General features: G+C 32.1%; 3 protein-coding genes across 3 annotated transcripts in view; all 3 read left to right on the top strand.

Moving 5' to 3' along the window:
- The first annotated feature begins 935 nt into the window (after nt 1–935).
- On the top strand, nt 936–3,903 carry LOC21396772 (aquaporin NIP2-2). The gene is made up of 6 exons (XM_010089855.2): nt 936–1,091; nt 1,374–1,598; nt 1,885–2,079; nt 2,211–2,272; nt 3,326–3,531; nt 3,878–3,903. The coding sequence occupies exons 1-6, from the start codon at nt 936–938 to the stop codon at nt 3,901–3,903; spliced, it is 870 nt and encodes a 289-aa protein (XP_010088157.2).
- A 2,780-nt stretch (nt 3,904–6,683) lies between these two features.
- LOC21396773 (aquaporin NIP2-1) lies at nt 6,684–13,846 on the top strand. The gene is made up of 5 exons (XM_010089856.2): nt 6,684–6,849; nt 6,993–7,217; nt 12,244–12,438; nt 12,903–12,964; nt 13,467–13,846. The coding sequence occupies exons 1-5, from the start codon at nt 6,700–6,702 to the stop codon at nt 13,723–13,725; spliced, it is 891 nt and encodes a 296-aa protein (XP_010088158.1). The 5' UTR covers nt 6,684–6,699; the 3' UTR covers nt 13,726–13,846.
- Nucleotides 13,847–19,730: 5,884 nt separating this feature from the next.
- Nucleotides 19,731–20,524, top strand: part of LOC21396774 (aquaporin NIP2-3) — a 27,371-nt gene continuing 26,577 nt past the window's right edge. The window contains exon 1 of the mRNA XM_024169597.1: nt 19,731–20,009. Within this exon, the coding sequence (XP_024025365.1) occupies nt 19,848–20,009 (162 nt within the window). The 5' untranslated portion in view covers nt 19,731–19,847. The remainder of the gene's footprint in view (nt 20,010–20,524) is intronic.

Below are 20,524 nucleotides of genomic sequence, written 5' to 3' on the forward strand. Positions count from 1 at the left end.
AATAAAAAAAAAACTAGAAATGAATATTTAGTAAAACAAAAGTTGAATAATTTTCTCAAAAGGGTCCGAGAAAAGTCACTTAAATTCTTATGATAGATGCAAGTTCAAATACAATATTAAGCGGCAATATACCTATGCCTTTCTAGAGCAGATCAAGAGCAATATTTGGTAGTGTAAGTTGAGGTTACTGTCTTCTAAATTTCAAGCAAAACACTCTATCATATAAATTAAAGAATGAGGTTAATTTGCTAACCTTTTTTTTAAAAAAAGGGAAAATTGAACAAGTGAACCACCGTGAACCGACCAATACGTATAACTTGTTAAAAGAAAAATTATCATAATCAACAAGCTGGAAGAAAGCAACAAAGTAGTTTGTTAACTAATTTTTTCTGCTAATGAAGTAGGTTGTTGTTATAATAAACATATAAAAATTTCACCATCTACTTTGTTAAATCTATATTCAATATTCTTTTCATCTTTGGAATTCCGATGCTTGTGGCAGAACTTAGCACAAAAGTTCTACGGCGGTTCATAAAAGATATTTCTTAGCGTGCTCAGTGCTTATATATTATATGCCAACTATTAATAAAAGCAAAGGAATTTAGATCCAATAGGAAATAGATGCATAGTAGTACTATAATTAGAGATAATATTTTTTAGAGATCTTGTTATTTTATATGATTAGGTAGCTGATCTATTTAAACCGTTGCTCCAAACATCATTGATGCACCAAAACCTACTATAATTAATTAGCTAGGTTATACTAAGTAGTAGCATTAGCAATACTCTGTTCTCTCCGGCACTCTCTCTATATATATGAACCTCTTACTGCCAATCTAATTAGCAAACTCGTAGGAGCTTTAATTAAATTTGTAATAGAGAAAAAAAAAAAAAAATATATATATATATATACACACACACACACACACATAATCATGGACAGAATAGAACCAGCCGTGGCAAGCTTGAGTGAGAACGCGAACGCATTGGTGGTCCCAGTTAATGAGAGTCCTAAACCACAAAATCAGACCCCCCCATCCCCTCTTTGGGTAATGTATAAGGAGCAATATGAATCTGGTTTATATAAAAAGGTAGTCTAAACTTAGTTGCGATATGCACTATTTATTTATTTTTTATTTTTTATTTTAGAGGATCACTAATTTCTTTTTATATGTCAGTTATCCTATTCCTCTCTATATCATTTATAAAAAATATTTTGTTCAAAAACTCGACTCCGCTATACCACTAGTTAATGCATTGGAAAACATGTTATTTTTTCGCAATGTTTATTTAGGATCACATAATGGTAGTTCTATAGTACTTTTTTTTTTTTTTTTTCTAGACTAGTACTACTTGACTTGATCATATGGTAGGTGCTAGCGGAGGTGATAGCGACCTACCTGCTGGTGTTTGCTACTTGCGGCGCGGGGGCAATCAGCGCAAACGATCCACGGAGGGTGTCGCAGCTGGGAGCCTCGGTGGCGGGTGGCCTTATTGTGACAGTGATGATCTACGCTGTTGGCCACATCTCCGGTGCCCACATGAATCCTGCCGTTACTCTCGCTTTTGCTGCCGTTCGACATTTTCCTTGGAAGCAGGTAATCAGCAGAATATTATTAGATAAATATTGTGTTACATATTTATATATTATGTATGTTTATACATATACATATATATATATATATATATTGAACTTCAACATGTACTTATTATATTAGTGCATAAGCAGACTTCTTTGTATATACATGTACACACATACGTATCTAAGAACTTTTGTATCTTTTCCAAGTTGCGAGATTTTGTAGAAAAATGATTGCTATGAAAGAAAAGGAAATATAGAATTTGTATGTTTGTGTAATATAAATTTTTTATTTGTTAATGTAGGTCCCGCTGTATGCAGCGGCTCAACTCACAGGAGCTATTTCGGCTGCATTTACCCTAAGAGAAATTCTTGACCCCATTAAGCGTATTGGCACAACATCACCTTCTGGAACAGATTCGCAAGCTTTGGCAATGGAGATTGTCGTCACATTTACCATGATGTTTGTCACCTCAGCTGTGGCAACTGATACTAAAGCTGTAGGAATCCTAATTTATTTTGAATCTCACATTTCTACTATTTCGCCTGTTATTTTCTTTTTCTTTTTCTTTCTCTCTTTTTTTTTTTTTTTTTCCTTTTATGCATTGACACAACTTTACTGCGACTACAGATAGGGGAGCTAGCAGGGATAGCAGTTGGTTCATCAGTGTGCATAACATCAATCTTAGCTGGGTAAGCAAGCAAAACTGCCCCTACATTAAAAAAAAATAAAAAATAAAAAATAAAAATAAAAACTGCATCTCAGGGCGTAACTCTAATTACAATGATTGTTCCAAAATTATTATACTAATAATTTCAATTCTTCCATTTTGTAACAATAATTATATCCATGATTCCACTCAGTGATTACATTCTCATTAAATTTTTGAATTTACTTTCTGACACCTCCACTAAAACAAATCATGAGACACGAAGTCCATAGCTACATGCCACGGAATAAAAGACATTCAAGTAGGACTTTAATTTTTTTTTTTTTATATAAGACGAGATTGAACCCGCAACTTTCCACTCAAATCTCACTTCACTTAAGAGTGATAATTCGTGTTAGTGAGTCGTGTTTGTATCAACTCATTTATTAATCGTGTCAGAAAATATCAAGTTAAACACGACATGTTTATTAAATGTGTCAAAAATGTCAATCCAAACACGATTCATTTATTAATCGTGTTAATTGTCTCAATCCATATAATCCGTTTAAATTAATATATTGAATAAATAACTGATATAATAATGACTTATTTAACACGGTCAAGACATGTTTAACATGTTTTTTAGTCAATTTATCTTTTTCTTTAAGAAAAATAAATGAATTTTACTTACAAATATTAAAATTCACATTATTTGTATTTAATATGTCATATAAACTTTCATGGTATATCACATATCATTAGATTACAGATGACACATATAGTTAATCGTGTCAATTCGTGTTATGAGGTCAACCATAACCCAATCCATTTATTAATCGTGTTAATCATCTCAACACAATCATGATCCAAACCTATTTATTGAAAACCTAAACCCATTAACTTCTTACGAGTTTCGAATCATATCATCGTATCGCTACCCAGATTACCAACCCTAACTCTACTCACCCTAACTTTCCAGTGCCACTAGACCAAGAGGTCTTAGGCACATGTTTATTATTTAAGAAAAAGATTAAAATAAAAATAATAATAAAACTTGATGAGTTAGGGTACTGAATATATACTGAAAATATTCCAGGCCAGTATCGGGAGGATCGATGAACCCGGCAAGAACAATAGGGCCAGCAATTGCTAGTAAGTACTACAAAGGGATTTGGGTGTACATGGTGGGCCCATTTATTGGAACACTCCTGGGCTCCTTGACTTACAAAGTGATTCGGGTCAGTGACAAGCCGGCCCACGCTATGACTCCGTCGTTTTCCTTTAAACTCCCTCGAAGGAAGAGTGGCAGCGGCCACGGCCATGGCCACGGGCAAGTTTGAGAAGAAGTAACACGCTAGGTTTGAAACTAATGTCTTTTCTTTGTCTTCTTTTCTAAGAGGTGTTCAGATGTTCCGAGTGGAATATGATCATGTTCAAAACTTTAGTTAGACTAGGTTTCTATATGTTTTCAGACAAATTATATGCAACTATGTATAGTATATTTCTGTAGAAGTTATTGTGACAAATAGATAAATTTTCCAATGTCATTAATGTATGTGCTAGTTTAGTCCTAGTTAGCTACTTCATATATATATATATATATATACATATATATATTTGCTGGAATTTGATTCTCTAAAAGAACAAGCTAGTAAAAGGCCAACAAATAAATAGCTAATAGTTCCCGAACCAAGACAAAATCTCTATTAATGGTCACCAAAGAACCTATTGGGTTGTAATTTCTATGAAGTGTTTTTCCTGAAGTGATGTACATAGTAGTTATGTGTGTTAAAGAATTAGACGCTCTAACTCTATATGTTAAAGAAAGTAATAAAATCATAGATAAAAATTAAAATACAAAAAGAGATAAAATTTATAGAAGCTCGCCTTAATATGAAATTACGTCACACACATCATAATTGTTATATTTTCTCGAACCTTTGTGTAAGATAATAATCGACAAAGCCAACAATTAAGCTCCACAGTACTTAACATATTATACAGTAATGGAATACCCAGATCTCTTGGATCAGCCCTCATTTAAAATACCTCCACCAACAGTAACCACCTTTTACCTTTTTAAGCTATATATGATCAAGTGGTCTTATAATTTGGATATGTTACTTGTAAGTAATATGAGTTCTATAATATGTCCGTCTTGTCACATACACAAGGCAAAATAGAAAGAGAGAAAAGGAAGGTTAGAGTTTCTTATTATTGTAATTACAAGAAAAAATATAATATTAAATGAACCTTTTAGGTCCTCTACTTAGAATGGGTTATTTCTGGAAGATTCATTTTTCCTGTCGTTTCCTTGTCATTTGTCGTTTTTGCGGTGGTTTGTCTTATTTCCGTCGTTTTCGTGGTTCAGAGTCATCTTCAATCTGTTGTCGTTTTTCATCTTTTTATTCTTTAGTTTAATTTTATTTATTTAGGTTCTTATCTGGTTTCAAGTTCAATGTTCCTTCGTTGTATTCGTTTGGTATATTTTTTATTGTCGTCGAATTCATATTAGGTAGTTTCCTTCATGTCGTTTTCTTTGTTTAGTGTCGTATTCAAATCTCGTGTCATTTTCCTTCCGGTTTTGTATTTTTTTTTTTTTTTTACATTGTGGTTTTCAGTCGGGTGTGTTTATCCAATTCTGTCTCTTTCTTAGCTAGTGTCGCTTTTGTATTATTGTCGTTTTACCAGGTATATTTTATTGTTCTGCCGTTTTATTATTCTAACGTCGTTTCTTACATTAATTGTTATTGTTTTCCTCGGGTGTTACCTTTTCCTTTCTGTCTTTCCGTGTTGATGTCGTTTTTTTACGCCTAAAAAAACAAAAAACAAAACACACACACACACACACTCTAGTCTCTAGTGAATGAGTTTCTTCAACAACTCAAAATATCAGTTCGTATAGGCAGCACTCAAGTAAAGGAAATTATTAATTAAATAAATTCAAACAAAGTAAAGAATATAAAGTAAGTGCGGCAAACAGAGCCACTTTAAAATGACGAAATTTCTGAGGCTTGCCAATCTTAAAATAGCACGGATCACATTTAGTGCGTTTGACTTAGGTACCCAACTCTAAAAACCGCGCAAATGACACTTTTCTGATCTGCCTAACATTTTGCCCAGGAAGCCAAACATTTATACCAATATTTTATGGGTCCGTTTAGTTCGTTGATTTAAATTTATAATTCGAGTTGAGATGTGATTTTATGTGAGAACTTTTTACTGTAATAAAAAAATTTAATGTGATTGTTTCTGAGAGCTTTTTACTGTAACAAAACTCGAATTTTAAACTTAAATCGGTGAAATGAACGGATCCTAAATTACGCGCAACAATTTATGTAACGAGAAAAGAGGCACATCATTCAGAATTGATGATCTCTACTCTCTCTAAAAAGATAAGACTAACAAAAAGTTCTCAGCGGATAGTTTTATTTTTATTTTTTTATTTTTATTTTTTTATTTTTTTATTTATCCCCTAAAATGTGTTCAGCTAAATTGGCAGTCCAGTACTGATCATCTTCCGAACATGTAATGTCGGTCTTCAACTTTCCGAAGAAAACAAAATTTGGTTTGGATTTTGTCATCTTTTCCATATTGAAAGAAGGCCAAGATAAGGCTACCAATTTCGCACTCAAATCTGCCAAGAAACACATTACACATGGCAGAAATTTATATATGCCTTCCTTAAAGCAAAGTGAACCCTTTTTTTTTTTTTTCTAATTACTAGGTGGGGAATTAATTTGCAAGTTTAACCTGCATATACAGTAGTCATTGCGGGGTTGACCGGATCAAAACCTGTACACAACATTTCGCTAATATAATTGGTACCTCTTAAATTATTGAATTCTTTTCTCTTTCTTTCTTTCTTTTCTTTTATTTTTTGTTTTTTGTTTTTGTTTTTTTTTGTTTTTTTTTTTTGGCTGAATAACTTAAAATATTGACTTCAATTTGGCAGAATAGAGGTATCCGATGTGGGTTAAGAGGAAAAATTAATTAAAGAAATTAAGAGGAAAAAAAAAATCATTGAATCGTAATCAACCAACCAATGAGTTGTTAAAGAAACATATCTTGCACAAACAAAGAAATAAAATAATATAGACCACGTCATGATTAGACATTTTTATATAATAACCCCCTTCGTTAACGTTATTTCCCTAAACCCCTTTATATCATGTACTACACGTCTCAAAGTCTACGTTGGGATATTTGTTATTAAGTCTTCTAAATCATACACGTAGACATATATATATATATATATATATATATATTATTATACTTGTGAGGCATGAAAAGCATAGCTAGCTACCGCTTAAGCTTCTCATTATGGAGACAAATTTATATTAATTGATCTCTCCATCTAACTCCATGTTCCAAACACCATTGATGCGTCAAAAACTCTCCTCTTGCCATTTCGCTACCTAAAATTCTGCCCTTTTCTCCCCCTTCCACAGAAACACAATAGTATTATAAATGGACGGGATAGAACAAGCAATAGTGCCCAGAGAATCGACTCATAATGACTTGAATGAATTTGTGTCCGTTCAGAATCCAAAATCCCAGATTCAGTCCCGTATTTGGCAACTCTATAAAGACAATTACCAACCCGGTCTTCTTAAAAAGGTACCCAAAAAAATAAATTGATAGTACTATGTAGCTGATCGTATATAAATATAGATATATATATTGAATTGAATTGAATATTTATAAATAAATAAATAAATAAGAATTGAATTGAACATTTATAATGGTTACAATTACTACAGGTATTGGCAGAGACGGTAGCAACATTTATGTTGGTGTTTGTGACATGCGCGGCAGCAGCAATCAGCAACAGTGACAACCGCAGAATCTCGCAGTTGGGAGCATCAATCGCTGGAGGACTCATAGTGACAGTCATGATCTACTCCGTCGGTCACATCTCCGGTGCACACATGAATCCCGCTGTCACTATCGGTTTCGCAACTTTTCTACGTTTTCCATGGAAACAGGTACTTGTCCGCATCCCCTTGATTACGAAATCTCTCTGCATTCTAATTATCATCATGAAACTCTTTTTTACCTAAAGTGCACTATATATATATAATATATGCAGTCCTCTGAAGAAAAAACTTACATATCTTTTTCTTGGCTTGAAAGTGCTGTTAAAAACCTATTAATTAATTAAGTTCAATTATTAGGACGTTCTCAATCATATCTATTCAAAGATAATTAGCTCTTACTTTTTGGTTTGTTCGCACAGAAACTTAGGCGGAAAACATATGGTTAGTTAAGGCGGAGATTCCAATATATCCTCAACATATACAAGAAATGTCACGACCCTAAACATAGAACCGTGATTATTATGGTTTAATTTAAAATTTAATTTAATTTAACTTGACTTTTTAATAAAAATCACAAAAATAAATACATAAATATTAATATAGTTTGCTCCGGAGATTTTTTTTACTAATAATATTTAAAACAGTCCATAAAGTCCAAGAAAAATAGTACAATTATGGGACAATATCGACCAATACAGTTTATATATAGAAATACAGTACATCTCAGAATTAAAACTGTAAATCCGAAACAAACGTACCGTTTCGAATCTCGCACCTTCAATCCATTGACATCCACTTGTCACGTTGTAAATATAAACCGCTAACTCTAAAGGAAGGATTTACAACATTGAAAACATAATAAAAGTGAGTAGAATGCTCAGTATGATATAATTTTATAAAACATTATAAATAAATGTATTCACGGTCTGAAGACATACACCCGGAACCGATTATCATTTTTTAGAAAAAGAAATTACTCACGTAGTAGTAATAAAATATTTATATAATAAAAATATACATAGCCATAACACCACTAAGTAAGAAGTTGACTGTACAGGTTTCAGAATCTGCCCCAATGATATGATTTTCATATCCCGATCTCTGTGGCCACCATGCGTTTTATCATTTCTTAAAATATTTCATTTCAAGAAATAATACTCTTTAAAATCTCATTTTTAAAATCATTGAAAATTTAATAGCATTATTCATACTATTGCCTTTAAAACCATTTTTCTTTTAACATGTTTTGTTCTAAAGCATTTTAATGGGCCAAAATCATTTAAAGTAAGGCTAACAAGGATATGGACAAGAATATCCTACATTTTGACAATTTAATTTATGGATAACTTTACGCTGTCTAACCGTCTATTCTTAAAGCTCTACGGCTCGCTCTGAACCTCAACTCGATTCGCCTCAATCTGCATGCACAGTTGTGTAGACTTTTCAACGAAGTCGAATTAGCACAAACGGAGATCACTGTTGCGTTCAGCACGTCAAAACGAGTTAGGATATGGTCTCAGATCTTCGATCGGACGTCAGAAACCTCAAGAACTGAGACTCGCCGGAATCTGGCGGCATCGGCAGGGGCGGCGGAGTTGCCGGAGCACATTTCCGCGGCGGACTTGTCTCCTACCCCACCTAAATCGACCATCCTAAGTTCAATGGTGCAGTCAATTTCACCAAATTCGGCCTCTATCCACTCCGATCAAACTCAAAAACGTAAGCAAAATCCGGCGACTTGGTTCCCGATTCTCCGGCAAAGGAACCTCAAAATAGGCCAAGGGCTTCTGTTACCCACTTCCTTCTGAGTGTTTTGACGACAAAATCATGACGATCCAACGGTTGGATCATCGGAACCACCCCATATCTCATCGGACGGCGGCGGCGGCGGCTCCGTTTTCCGGAAAACGGTGGCGGGACCATCAAATTGTCATAGGGGTTTTGCTCAGCGTTCTTCTCTGAGTCCATTGACACTGGCGGTGTCGAAAACGGCTGCCGGAAAGGAGGTGAACGGCGGCAGCGGTGGCGGGAACTCCGACCACCATGGACGGTGGTGCTCCGGCCAGAATCAAGCTGTGGAAAAGAATGGAGTTTCTTCGTCTCTTCGAGCTGAGTCCATAGGGACCGAAATCACTCCGATCGGAGGTCGGACGACAAAGTTACGACGGCGAGCAGTTTCGGTAGTTTTTGGACATTTCGCCGGCGATTGCGGCTGTTTTCGGCGGAGATGGAGGTCGTGCGGCATGTCAACGAGTCCAGCTCGTCGAGAGATTTCCGATGGTGTGGGCGGTGTCGCGTAACGACACCGGAATCTCATCCGTGGTAGGTGGCCGGCGTGGAGAGAGAGAGTGTGTGTACGTGCGAGGGTGAGAGGAGAGAAAAAGGAGAAAGAAAAAAGAAAAAGGAAAAAAAAAGGAAAATAGGCTTGACTTTTTGTACAAATTTAATAATTAGACTTCAAAACTAAATTTGAATAGTGTATAAAATGATTTCTTATTTTTATTTTGAAAAATTGACTATCGATATTTAAAACTGTTCGAGAGAGTAGTATTAATTTTAAAAAAATCATTTTTGAAAAAAAAATATCTTTTATATGATAATTATAATTGAGAATCTTTTACTAATTTTAAATTAATTAACACTAATTATTAAATTTAATTAATTAATCATAATTAATTTAATCGGATGTTACAAGAAACCTGAATAATTATTCTCGTGAATAACAATAAGCAATGAATTTATGGTTACAGATATAATCTTAAGGGCAATTTCACAACCAATTCCACCATAAAGTGTAAAATTCAAAAATCACACCTCAAATTCAAATAATAATAATAAAAAAAGAAGCAATGAGTATTCCCTTGCGAAAAAAAAAAACAATATATATATATATATATATTAATTTCACTAGAGAGTAGAGATATTTAAACGAAGACATGAAACTACGAAGACTCAAACTATAAAAATAAATATATAAATGAAAGATAAAAATATGGTCTCGTTTGGCATTAGTTTAATTCATATATATATATATATATATATCGATTTGCTTATAGAAAATCTTTAAAATAAATCGAAAAAAGAAATAAACATATTGAGAAATTATTCAACACACATTTCACTTTCCGGCAATTACAATTACTTGTTACCGATGAATATTAGGACCATTGGCCCAGATATATACGCCAAGAGCTCCTTGATCTCATGGATATATATCCACTCTTTTTTTTTTTTTTTTTTCCTGCTAGAACATCCAATGTTCTTGGTGATAACCAAATTCAAGTATATGTACCCTCCTGGTGGGGCAGTATTAGTAGTTCCCGTTGGTTACTTGTCCAAGGGGGCTCAATAGTGTGTTCTGCATTCAAAACAAAAACAGCCCCTTTCAACTTTTTATTTTTTTGTTTCTTGTTTTAAATGTTTCAACTTCATAATTATATGGAACCAAACTAAATAAAATATATATAAACCTAAAGCACTTCAATTAATAGAAAGTGGACTTGTATCCCAACTATATGAAACCTACTCCCAATTAGTAAGCTGAGTATCTCTAGTACCTCTTAGCATTGTTCGTTAGCTTAAGATCCTTTTTCTAATTTAGGGCCACATAGTTTGATTAGCTTCACACGTCCTTGGCACTCTGCATTTAATTAATATTCAATAATTTTTTTAAGGTAATGTTTTTTTTTTTCTTTTGAATGGCAATGAAATATTTTCATTAAAGAGCCATTAAATTAGGAAAAGATATAAGGCAACATGAAAGTCAAAGAAACGTGTATCACTTACATAACTAGACAATACAAACACACATCTATCACAAAAACAATGTTAAAGTATAAAATTATTGTTGGCTCACCTCTTAACAGCTTAAGCTTTTAGGATGGATTGGTAAACTAACATGGTATCAGAGCGGGAGGTCCTGAGTTCAAACCCCCGTAATTGCACTCTTTATCCCCATTTAAAAATTATCATGTGTTGGGTCTTTAATATATCTCGGGCTTAAATATTCACGTGTTGGGCTTTCTAATTAATTTACCCACACGATTGCTCATTGTTCAGCCCACACGTGAGGGGGAGTGTTAAAGTATAAAATTATTGTTGACTCACCTCCTAACAGCTTAAACTTTTGGGATAGATTGGTAAACTAACAAACAGAAAGAACTCCTTTACAAAATGACACTAGAACAAGATTCAACAACGTAAAAATGACTCAAAATAAGCCACATCCTAATCCAATATTAGACCGAAATGATAAAAATAAAAATGATATGTGAGCTGGTACTGTTGCTTCACATTATTAGGCAAAGTGTCTTTAAAATGATGAAAACAAAAACAAAATAAACCGGTCAACGAGATCGGTCACCGGACATTGAACTTGTTTTTATGCACCCATCTTTCACTATCCGACAAATGCTTTAATTGTGGCTAAAACAAGGGGGTTTTCTTTTTGGGTGGGGGGAGGTACACGTGCAACATCAAATTACAAGCGAGATTAACAATAAAATTATAAGGCGCAATATTATATTTTAGATATGTACAAGAGACTGAAAGTTACATACTACGTAAACCTTGGATTTTTCATTACGGGACAAATGTGTACTTTCTGTCTTTAGTCATTTCGTTTTATAGCAAAGAAGAATATTAAAATGGTTGAGATATTTTTTCTAGTATGTTATCTTAAAGAGGATATTAAATAAGTTTAAAATTAATTTATACTTCAACTTGATAAAGCTCGTTGACCTTGAGGCTTCAGATCGTATAAAACAGGAATGATCAACTAACTTTTTGAAAATACGAATATTCTCATTCACAATGTATTCAAGGAAAGTTAGGATCTCATTCACAGAAGACAAACGGCCGAAATATAATTATTAAATTAATAAAAGATGTGCTATAAACTATATTTGGTATGGGATACTGCGGGACCTTTCAACGTGCATATAGTTTCATCATTGATTGGATGAACCGTACTTAATTAAATATTCAAATTATATGTTGAAATAATTTCTCTAGACAATATCACATGTATTGTATATGATCAGTTTGTCAAGTTGTGTAAAAATTTGTTTAATTCAGCTTGACCAATTATTATAGAAAACTGAAATTAAAAATAGATTCCTCGGAGGTTTAATATATAATAATAAATTAAAAGGCTTCTTTTTTTTTTGTTTTTTTTTTTTTCCTTGTGTTGCAGGTACCGTTCTATGCGTTAGCTCAATTCACAGGAGCAATTTGTGCCGCATTAACACTTCGTGAACTGCTAGACCCAATTGAGCGTATTGGCACCACAACACCTTCTGGGACAGATGTTAAAGCTTTAGCTATGGAGATTGTTGTCACTTTTAACATGATGTTTATCACCTCTGCTGTAGCCACTGATGCTAAAGCGGTAAAAAAAAAAAAAAAAAAAAAACCCATTCTGCATGCTAACTTTGAAATCACAAAATTCCTTTTTTTTTTTTTTTTTTCAAGTAGTTTATAACCAATAGTATATATTGTTTAGTTAAAATATTATTAATTTTTATCCTTTCAGCTTACTATACAAATGCCTGAAATATTATCTATTGTGTTCTTTCAAAATACACGTTTATCCATCGTGTTTTTTTTTTTAAAGTAGTGTAAAAGTAACCCCTGCACATTAAATAATAATAGTAATAATAATTAACAAAAATAACCCCTGACCTCAAATTAACTAGTCAAATTATTGAAAATATATATCTAAACTACACTCCAATAACCCGTTTTAATAAAAATTCCTAGAACAATATTCGATGGATACCACGATTTTTTTTTTTTTTGAAAATCCTATTATATAAATTACTGGACTAATGAGTAATTTATTTGCGGTTGCAGGTAGGAGAGCTTGCAGGTTTGGCGGTCGGTTCAGCCGTGTGTATAACATCAATCGTAGCTGGGTATTTAATTAAGCAAAAATAATTAATAGCTATAGAATTAAATTCATCTGACGAAACAAAAAAAAAAATGTCTCATATAATCAAATAGGGAAATTTATCAAAAAATAAAAAAGGGGGGGTAGGATGTCAACAAGGCCACCGAACAAACAACGCATGCAAGAGTATTTCTATTAATTAAGAATTTGACATTATTCACACGACAATGCCATCAATAACATCTAAACAATATATTTGGACCTAATTAATTATGTGTAGGATTAGTCCATTATCGTATGAACAGTAATTTCATGGTCACACCATTATTTTCAATAAACAATTAGCTCTAATTCCACTTTAATTGGAATATATAGTTTTTCTGATATCACATATTTATTTACAGGAAAAAAAAAACAAATTTTAAATCTTTAGTAACAAACGTTGTTGCAAGGAGACAGAAATAAAAACAAGAATTAGGGGTATTTGTTTTAAAAATTACAAAAATAAAAGCTTTGATCGTATGCAGGCCAGTATCAGGTGGATCAATGAATCCAGCGAGAACACTGGGCCCGGCAATTGCCAGTGCAGAGTACAAAGGTCTTTGGGTGTATTTTGCGGGACCAGTCACCGGAACATTGCTGGGCTCATGGTTTTATAAGATCATTCAGTTGAGTGAGCGCAAACCCATCATCAATCCTTCAATATCACTTAAACTCCGTCGATTGATGACCAACAATGTTCAGGTTGATGACAACAAAGAGCCCGCCGTCAGTTCTGCAGTTTGATATTATTAGTTATATACAATATTGCAATATTTTTGTGTCATATATGCATTAGTGTACTTTTTATGGAACCTTAATTTCTAGGTTTAGTGCTACTTGTTATTTGTTAGTGAGAATAATCACGTAGGCCAACTTCTAGAATGTACTAGTTTTAACTTGTATCATGTCAATGTTCTATGTAATGTGTAAGATATATAGTTACATTAGTAAAATAAGAACCTCATTGTAAAAATTGTCTCAGGTGAATTAATTTTGTATTCACTATTTAAAAAAAAAAAGGACTTTTCTCTCGACGAGATTTTAGTTTTTCTAAAACTCATTTATTATAACTTTAAAGAAATAAAAATTACCATTGCTTCTATGATCAAAGGCTTGATTAAATATTGCTTTTGCTTTTATTTTTAGACAGTAGAAGAAAAATAAAAGTTGTGACTTTTCAATTAGTATTTAGAATAACATGTACTTTTTTAATATAGATGTGGAAGATTGATAGTAAAGAAACTTAATATAGATGGGCCTGTTTAATTCGTTAATTCGAATTGAGATGTGACTCTATGTGAAAGTTTTTTACTGTAGTAAAAAAATTAGATGTAACTGTTTCTGAGAGCTTTTTATTGCAGTAAAACTCAAATTCTAAACTCAAATCGGTGAAATAAACGGGACTTAGCATATCCTAATTATAGTCACTAAGCAAGTCTTTCTATATTAGACAACTACTCTAATTCTTTAATAAAAAAGACAAAATAAGAAATAAAAAAATAAAAAGTTCAAAATTAATTCAATTACAAGGGCTAACAAAACAAGAAAATAAGACAGACAACAAGAAAAACCTAGCAAAATGAAAAAAAAAAAAAAAAAAAAAAAAGGGGGGCATGCTGCGATCCTTTTTTTTTTTTTTTAATTGTGCAACTTGAAACTCCCCGTGCTTTGAACACAAAAGCATAGGCGTTGTTTGAAACTTTTAAAAGAGCTTAATGAACTAAAAATAGCATTTAAATATTCAAATAAACAATAAATATGTTATAAAAAATTTTAGTCTTACTTGAACTCACAAGTTTAAAAGTCTTATTAGAAGAGTTTTTTAGAAGCTGCAAAATATGGCTTTTACTGAAAGGTTTCTGAAACGTCAAGGCTTTAATTATAAAAAGATACGCAAACAGACCTCAAGATTAGATTCTCATACTTTTGTTCTCATGTGGGTAGTTTATTTCTAATTTCGTTGTCATGTACAGGAGTATTGTTTCGTTTTTCTTTTGTTGTATATGGCTATATTAGAATCTCATATTGACATGAGATATTAGTATGATTCACTTAATAAGGTGAGTGCAATCTTTCCTTAATAATTCAGTTTTGTTAAGTTGAGTTAGGTCTAATATTCTTTGATTTTTGTAAAATGGTATCAGAGCATGCTCAATTTTATAATGTTGGATCCCCCAATATCGACTTATTTGCAGTGGTTGTCCACGCTATGCGTGAGGAGCGTATTAGAATCTCACATTGACTGGAGATATTGGCATGATCCACTTAAGAATGTGAGGATAATCTCTCCCTAACAAATTAGTTTTATTAGGTTGAGTTAGGTTCAATATCCTTTAATTTCTGTAAAATAATTAGACAGGTAATAGTGTGAGTTCTTTTATCTTAGTTTAATATATTGAGTTGGAGGTTTGGCGTGGAGTAGAGGCCTAGTGGGTGCTAGTTTGGCGTGGATTAGAGGCCTAGTGGGTGCTAATCTAAAACTTGGTATGCGTTAAAGAGTTTGCTTTCTCTCTTTTCTGTCCATACATACATATATATACATACATATATATATATATATATAAACAAAAGAATTAGAGTAAAAACCGGAAAAATGTTTGTTTTTCAAAAAAAAAAAATAGAAAAATGTGTTTTTAAAATAAATGGCGAGAGAAGACAAGTGATATCAGATCTTACTTTTTTTCTTTTACGAATCGGAGCGATATAGAGCAAAATATGAATGACATTCCAACAACCTCCTAATCGGGGCATAACACTGATAGAAAATGTTTGTACATTCCAACGTATTATATCAAACTATACATATTTTGATTTACTCGAGATAGAAAATTTGTAGATAACAGATTATATATAAGAGTTGGGATGCGCCATAGTGTTATTATCCTATAAAGAATGAATGACTTGTGTTAGAAGATAAGAACAACCTCCTAATCTGACAACATAATAAGAAACAATATTTTAGTAGAAACAAAGAACAGCACATGAGTCTTATAGGGCCGACTTCCGTAACAAAGAATATAAAATTAGCTTACCTCCTTATTTTTCCGTTAAACAAAAAAACATATATTAATATTTTCTCCTGGGGCTTGAAGGGTTTCTGAGATTGACAATTTCAACTTAGAATACTAAATATTAATACGTTCAAAAATATATCTAAAACCCTATATGTGGTTCTTAGAAGGTCAAATTAGAAATAACCAAAATTGTTCTACTATTTATATTTATTATACAACAACTTGTGAAATCAAAATCACTATTATGCCTCGAGATTTGAGAAGCTGCACGACATAAACGGAATCACATTCAAACCACAAATCAGTCCATCCATGATTAAAAGCATAATCAATTGCCGTAATCACACCCAATAGCTCTGCTTCATAAGCAAAAGCCACTCCCAAAGGAACCACAAAATCTAATGGTTTTCAGTATATTACCGCAGTACGATGCCACGAGTTGAATACGCTAGAATTAAATGCTGAAAATTAAGAAGCATACATGTATATACGTGCCATATTTGTAAAACTAAAAATTATTGAATGAGAGATGCATAATTAACCTTTTGTGAGAAACCGGTGTTAATTTGTGGAAAAACTAAAATTATTGAATAAGAGATGTATAACAATAAGCCAAGTTGGGATCTGAATCTATTCCCTGACACTGGTTGAACCATTTCTCATGTGTTTATCTAAAAAAGAATGAGATATATAACAATCTAACACCATCTCCAACAAAAATATTAATGTTAATAGTATATTTGACATGTTATTTTTATTTATACTCCAATATTTATATAATGTTATTTCAAACGATAAATCTACTTTTTACCATAATCATTAAATTTTAAAAGTTGTAAAAACAAACTTTTAATTTTAAAATAATTTAAAAATTTAAACGTTATGATTACTGACTAAATAAAAAACAAAATATATCAACCAAAAACAACCAAGTACCTAATTTTCATATACTAAGTGGCAAATTTGCAACAACACATACTATATGACAAATTTGACACAACAAATTTCTGCATTGAAGAGTGTTTTTTACATTCAAATGTTAAATTTACTATTGACATATCAGTTACAACATTGCATGGTATCCCAAATATTGAAATTCAAGAAATCTTTTACCAACTCCCACAGGGACCCACACACAAAATAATAGGATATCATAACATGAGGGATTCAGTATGCTGCTCAACACTCAAAAGAGTCAAACACATAAACGTTTTTTTTTTTTTTTTTGAGCAAAAATACGTGGAAGTTGACAACAAGAAAACTAGTAATCAAGACCTCGTTCATTTCACCGATTCGAGTTTATAATTCTAGTTTTGCTACAATAAAAAGCTATCAGAAATAGTCACATCTAACTTTTTTTACTATAATAAAAAAATTCTCACATAAAGTCACATCTCAACTCGAATTAAAAACTAAAATCAACGAACTAAACAGACCCTTGAATAATTTAACACCGATTCATAGATATATATTTTGTTTAGAAAATGAGTGATGTTAAGATATTATCGAGTTTTGATTTTCTTATTCCAACAAGTCCCCATCAGTAAGTATCATTCTATTATTTTAATTAATTGACATGTTTTTATCTATCAAATAATATTCCTATTTTTAAATTGATATGATTATTTTCTTTGCTTAACGATTATTGGACTGACGATTCCTACGACATTAAACTATAGCAGCCTCCTATATATATTATAATCAATTTGGAGCCAATTATAAGTAAAAACAAAGAACAAAAAGAAAAAACAATGGTTAAGGAATTGCTAAAGTCACACCTTGCTCTTGCGTACGTAATTTCACCAGAAGTTAACAATGAGGTCTTACCTAGTACATTGATTTTTAAAGGGAGAAACTTGATAACTACATAAAGGCGCACAAAGAAATGGAATTAATTAGTTATTTAAAGTTTGGAATAAATTGGCATATTCGCATAAAGTTGTGATCCTTGATACCAGAGAGAAAAATGACTGATGTTTGTGTTCGAAGTAGGAGTTTCAATTTGTGTAAATAAAACTGGGTAATTAGCTCATGTCATATTCTGATTGTTTACGTTGATCTTTTCAGTATGTTTGTTTTCTTATTAATAAAATTGACCGGAGGATTTACTTCTCTGTCCATTAATATTTATTTTGAAAAGAACAAATTAGTAAAAACTTAGTTTTTATCTACCATCATAACTATCTTATTACAAAATTTAACTCGTTATCGAAAAAAAAAAAAAAAAAAACAGTAGATCAAAGTAAAACCATTAGAAAAAACAAATTTAGACGGTACATGTTCAACCAATGATAATGTTTGCAAACAAGTGCATGCTATACATGTACACGTACTCTTCCATATGAATCATACATTTCCCATTTCAATTTTTGGTTGCAAATCCTGAAATTTACGGTTTTAACTTCTTTTTTTTTTTTTTTGAAATGTTTACTTTTAACTAAAGAAAGTTCATATTAGCAGCAAAATATTTCCAAACATGTAATGCTCTTCATTTTTCTCAAAATTAACCCAAATAAAAGTTGTTTGGGTTTATACTCTATTATATCATGTTATATATATCTTGTGAAGAGAAGATATACGTGGCTGCCAAAAATAAGTTGTCACAGTACTATATATGCCTTCCCATATGAAGCAGAAAGCTATATATGTCTTTTGCTAGTGGAACCAGAGTTCAACCTACGTAATATTTGTACTGGAAGTGATCATCAATTCTGACCAAATCACCAGCTTGTTATGACTAGATCAAAACCCTAGTCACTCTTAAAATATCGACTTTTGAGTCTTTGACAGAAGGAAAGCGAGAGGAAAATTTATTAAAGATATATTTAGGAGAAAAATCATTGAATCATAATCACCAACCGATTAGTTGGTAAAGAAACATATCTCGATCTAAGAAAGACAACAGACAAGTACATCATTATGTCATGATGTCTATAGCATGTTTATAATAAACAATATTAAACATTATTCAACCGAGAAAAAATGTATATAATAAACATCAACTATTTTGGAAACACTCCCTTAATTACCTCACGTAATGGGTAAAGAAAGAGTCATAGATGCAAATATTAGGGTCCGTTGCTTTTTCAGTAAAAGAAAAGAAGTAAAAACTGTAACTTTTAAATAAATGTTTGGAACTATATTTTTAAAAGAGTTTAAATGAGTCAAAATAGTTTTTAAAATTTACTAATAAGTAATAAAAATGTTTAAATAAAGTTTATAATATCTTATTAAATCTCTTATATAAGTTTTAAAGTCTATTTAAAAGATTATTTTTTTGAAATGTCACGAGTTGTGGTTTTGAGTAGAAGCGTATTTGAAAAGGCAAAACTCTTATGGTAACACTTTCACAAGTAGCTTTTAAGCCAAAGAAGCCAAACAGAACTTTTAAGATTTAGAAATAAATGTTTGTTTCACAACTCAAGTTAAGAACTTGAGTTGTGTATGTGAGAGAAAAATATTGTAGTAAAAAAGTTGAATAATTCAAATTTTTGTAAGAGAAAATATTGTAGTAATAGAATTTAAGTTGTAACTTGAGTTGTGAAAAAAAAAAAAAAAAAAAAAAAAAAACCCTTTAAACCAAAAGAAGTCAAAAGGAGCTTCTAGTATAGCCCTAATCTTCATTTACGTAACATTGCATGATGTAATTAAAGGTTCAGTTGTCGACAGGACATTTGATCTCTATATAAGCCTTTGTTCCAAATACTATGGATGCATGAAAACCTCCCTCTCTATAGGTACAAATTTCTTCACTAGCCAGCTAGTTCTTTTTCTGCTCTCTTAGTATTCTCTCCATCAGCAATATTTTATCAACCTCGCGAGCCCTTTGCCACTCCAAAGAATATACGCACAATGGAAAAAATAGAGCAAGCAATACCCATAAGCTTGAATAATGATGACAAAATTAACGACTTGACGTCCAGTCTGAACCCAAAATCCAAAAATTCAAGCACATCACAGTCCGCTTTCTGGGCACTGTATGCAAAGCATTTTCAACCTGGCCTTTTCAGAAAGGTATTACATATATATATATATATATATATATATATATATATATATTCTGAAAAGGCCAGGTTGAAAATGCTTTGCATACAGTGCCCAGAAAGCGGACTGTGATGTGCTTGAATTTTTGGATTTTGGGTTCAGACTGGACGTCAAGTCGTTAATTTTGTCATCATTATTCAAGCTTATGGGTATTGCTTGCTCTATTTTTTCCATTGTGCGTATATTCTTTGGAGTGGCAAAGGGCTCGCGAGGTTGATAAAATATTGCTGATGGAGAGAATACTAAGAGAGCAGAAAAAGAACTAGCTGGCTAGTGAAGAAATTTGTACCTATAGAGAGGGAGGTTTTCATGCATCCATAGTATTTGGAACAAAGGCTTATATAGAGATCAAATGTCCTGTCGACAACTGAACCTTTAATTACATCATGCAATGTTACGTAAATGAAGATTAGGGCTATACTAGAAGCTCCTTTTGACTTCTTGGGTTTAAAGGCTTTTTTTTTTTTTTTTTTTTTTTTTTTTCA

The sequence above is a fragment of the Morus notabilis genome, unplaced genomic scaffold (genome assembly GCF_000414095.1).
Source record: "Morus notabilis unplaced genomic scaffold, ASM41409v2 Scaffold897, whole genome shotgun sequence".
NCBI lineage: Eukaryota > Viridiplantae > Streptophyta > Magnoliopsida > Rosales > Moraceae > Morus > Morus notabilis.